The following is a 2,959-nucleotide window of genomic DNA, read 5'->3' on the forward strand; positions in this document are numbered from 1 at the left end:
TTGCAATAGAAATTATCTCAATAAATATTTGTTTCCTAAATGCTAATTTTCTAGCTTTATATTTAATGGTATATTTTTGCCCTTAAACATTTCAAAAAAATGAAACATACAACATAATCTGATTTAGTAAGCAGATTTTGGCTTCTGAAACACTCTTACTGCCTTAAAGGAAAGGAAATGAACTATCATTTCAGTGTTTCAAATATATGTCTTTCCTATGAAGACTTTGAGGTTTTGCTTTCTACTATTTTTAGGTATAGAAACTGTTTTGATACTGTCTTTTTGTACTAAGTACTTGTAAATATCTTTGTTTTTCAGACTTAATTGTTTTGCTAACATTACAATTTTTTCTTTAAAAAAAAATAACTATTCTTAGGTGAGGTTAAACTCAGACCTGAAGCTAGAAAACGACTTCTGAGCTATGTAAATGAAGAGCCACAAGATGCTAATGGCTATTTCAATTTGGGAATGCTTGCCATGGATGACAAAAAGGACACCGAAGCAGAAATTTGGATGAAGAAAGCCATAAAATTACAAGCCGACTTCAGAAGTGCTTTGTTTAATCTGGCTCTCCTGTATTCTCAGACTGCAAAAGAATTAAAGGCTTTGCCAATTTTGGAAGAGCTACTCAGATACTATCCTGATCATATCAAGGGTCTCATTTTGAAGGGAGACATTTTGATGAATCAAAAGAAAGATATACTTGGAGCAAAAAAATGTTTTGAAAAGATTTTGGAGTTGGATCCAAGCAATGTGCAAGGAAAACACAATCTTTGTGTTGTTTATTTTGAAGAGAAGGACTTATTAAAAGCTGAAAGGTGCCTGGTTGAAACATTGGCATTAGCACCACATGAAGAATATATTCAGCGCCATTTGGGTATAGTCAGGGATAAAATTTCCTCTTCTACTTTTGCAGAAGAGTCAATATTCCCAGCTGGGAAGGCTTCAGGTGTAGAAGAAGGAGAAAAAATTCCAACTGAAAGTGTAAAAGAAATTGTAAGTGAATCCAGACCAACACAAATAACAAAAACAAGTGATAATAAAAGTCCGTCTAAATCTAACAAACAATTAGGAAAAAATACAGACAAGGAGACCCCCCACAAAACAACAAAAGACATCAAAGAAATTGAAAAGAAAAGAGTTGCCGCTTTAAAAAGACTAGAAGAGATTGAACGTATTTTAAATGGTGAATAGCATTATTATTTATCATGTGACAATGGTTATCAAAGAACTTCAATCTGCATCATGTGATTGCTTGTACTAAGAGCTCTGAAAAATACCAAGGATACGTAACAGTCTATTGTGAGCTGTCTCTACATAGCATTAAAATAACACTTCGATTAAAGACCTGTCTTACCCAGGATATGTATTATATAAAAGTTTTCAGAGTTTTGGTGAATATAACAGAAATATTAAATTGTAGGTGACAACTTTGCAACTTTTATTATAGAAGGAAGGTTTTTCTGACACAATAATCTTTACTACTCAATTAAAAACTGAGACCTAAATGATAATCCCTTTAGGGCCAAGCCAACATGTGCTGGTTTATTCTGTGAATTCCCATTTGTTAGCCTACTTCATTTTTCCTTTACCTCTTGGAATTTAGCTATGGATTGAAAACACTTACTCAACACATTCTTTTTCTTCACTAATTTTGTTTAACCAAGGGACTTTGCACTACAAAAGAATACTAACTTTATGTTGTACTTTTTGGTTGATTTTTAGAAGGAATGCTGGATAAAACATTTTTTAAAAAGTAATTTGACATGTTAGCTTAAGAATGTATTTTCATGATTATATTACATGTCCTTAACGTCACTCTAAAATGCAATTTTTAAGCAGGTAAAGTTTTACACACACGTACATATACATCCATACATATACACATTTCTAATGGTGCTTATATATACTGCTGAGTTTTGGGGGGAGGGGTTTGTTTTTCATTTGTTTTTTACTTATTAGTAATGTCACAGCATGAATCACATAATCATGATTTTTCTTTGATTTCTACTCCCCAAACTATTCATGTTTCATAGGATCATAATCATGTTGAAAAGTCCCAATAATCCTAACTTTAAACTTTGAGTTATATAATATAGTAAATTTCTCTTTCATCTTAGTGTTAGCTCTGTGGTCTTAATTGAATTTTAATTTTCTGTTTCCAAAATCACACCTTAATCATTCTTAGATACTTTAAGCCACTAAATTCAGTTCTGTTTGACTGAAGGCAAAACAATGTGACAAAGTTTATTTTTAAACACTAGATTCTTGATATCTTGTTATGGTATATATTTTTATTAAATATTTATTTTGACTACTGAGGTTTCATAAAAATTTTAAAGCTGTTCTAATTCCATCATGTATGGAAAAAAATTTGTATTCCAGTTTCCTATATGTGCGTATATTATAGTTTAACCAAAATTACATCATTATTGGCCTGCTGTCCAGCTATACAAAAGATAATTAGCCTAGTATAGGATTAATAAATTTGTTAGTTTTGACACATTTAAACTTGAATGTTAGATTAAAAAGTAGATACAAATCAAACTAATTTAAATCTGATTTTTTTCTTGAGTTAAAATACATTTTAAATGAGTTGTATAATACCTAATAAAGTTGGTTTTAATTTAAAATGTTAAAGCTCAAGCTATCATCCTGGGATAGTATCTAATTTCTAGTTATACAATATGTCAAAAACTATATATTTTTTTAGTTCCTTTGAGATAACTAATTTCTAATTGTATGTGTTTCAAAGATCATATTCCTGTAATTTTTTTAGGAATTCTTTTACAAATAGGTCATAAGATATATGGTCTGAATTAAAAGACCCACTCTTACTAGGTTCCCTGAGGATCTGTCATAGATTTTTTTTTTTTTTTTAGGCAATTTAAAGCAAGCACTGATACCAGTGGGAGTTAATTCATGATGTGGAAGATTCTGTGAAGCATCAAAGCAATGC

At 30.5% G+C, this 2,959-nt stretch overlaps 1 protein-coding gene across 1 annotated transcript in view; it reads left to right on the forward strand.

Moving 5' to 3' along the window:
- Positions 1-1,232, forward strand: part of TMTC3 (transmembrane and tetratricopeptide repeat containing 3) — a 63,934-nt gene extending 62,702 nt beyond the window's left edge. Inside the window, exon 10 of the mRNA XM_012651241.1 lies at positions 382-1,232. Within this exon, the coding sequence (XP_012506695.1) occupies positions 382-1,194 (813 nt within the window). The 3' untranslated portion in view covers positions 1,195-1,232. The remainder of the gene's footprint in view (positions 1-381) is intronic.
- The last annotated feature ends 1,727 nt before the right edge of the window (positions 1,233-2,959 follow it).

This window comes from Propithecus coquereli, unplaced genomic scaffold (genome assembly GCF_000956105.1).
Source record: "Propithecus coquereli isolate 6110/MARCELLA unplaced genomic scaffold, Pcoq_1.0 Scaffold350, whole genome shotgun sequence".
In the NCBI taxonomy this organism is placed as follows: domain Eukaryota; kingdom Metazoa; phylum Chordata; class Mammalia; order Primates; family Indriidae; genus Propithecus; species Propithecus coquereli.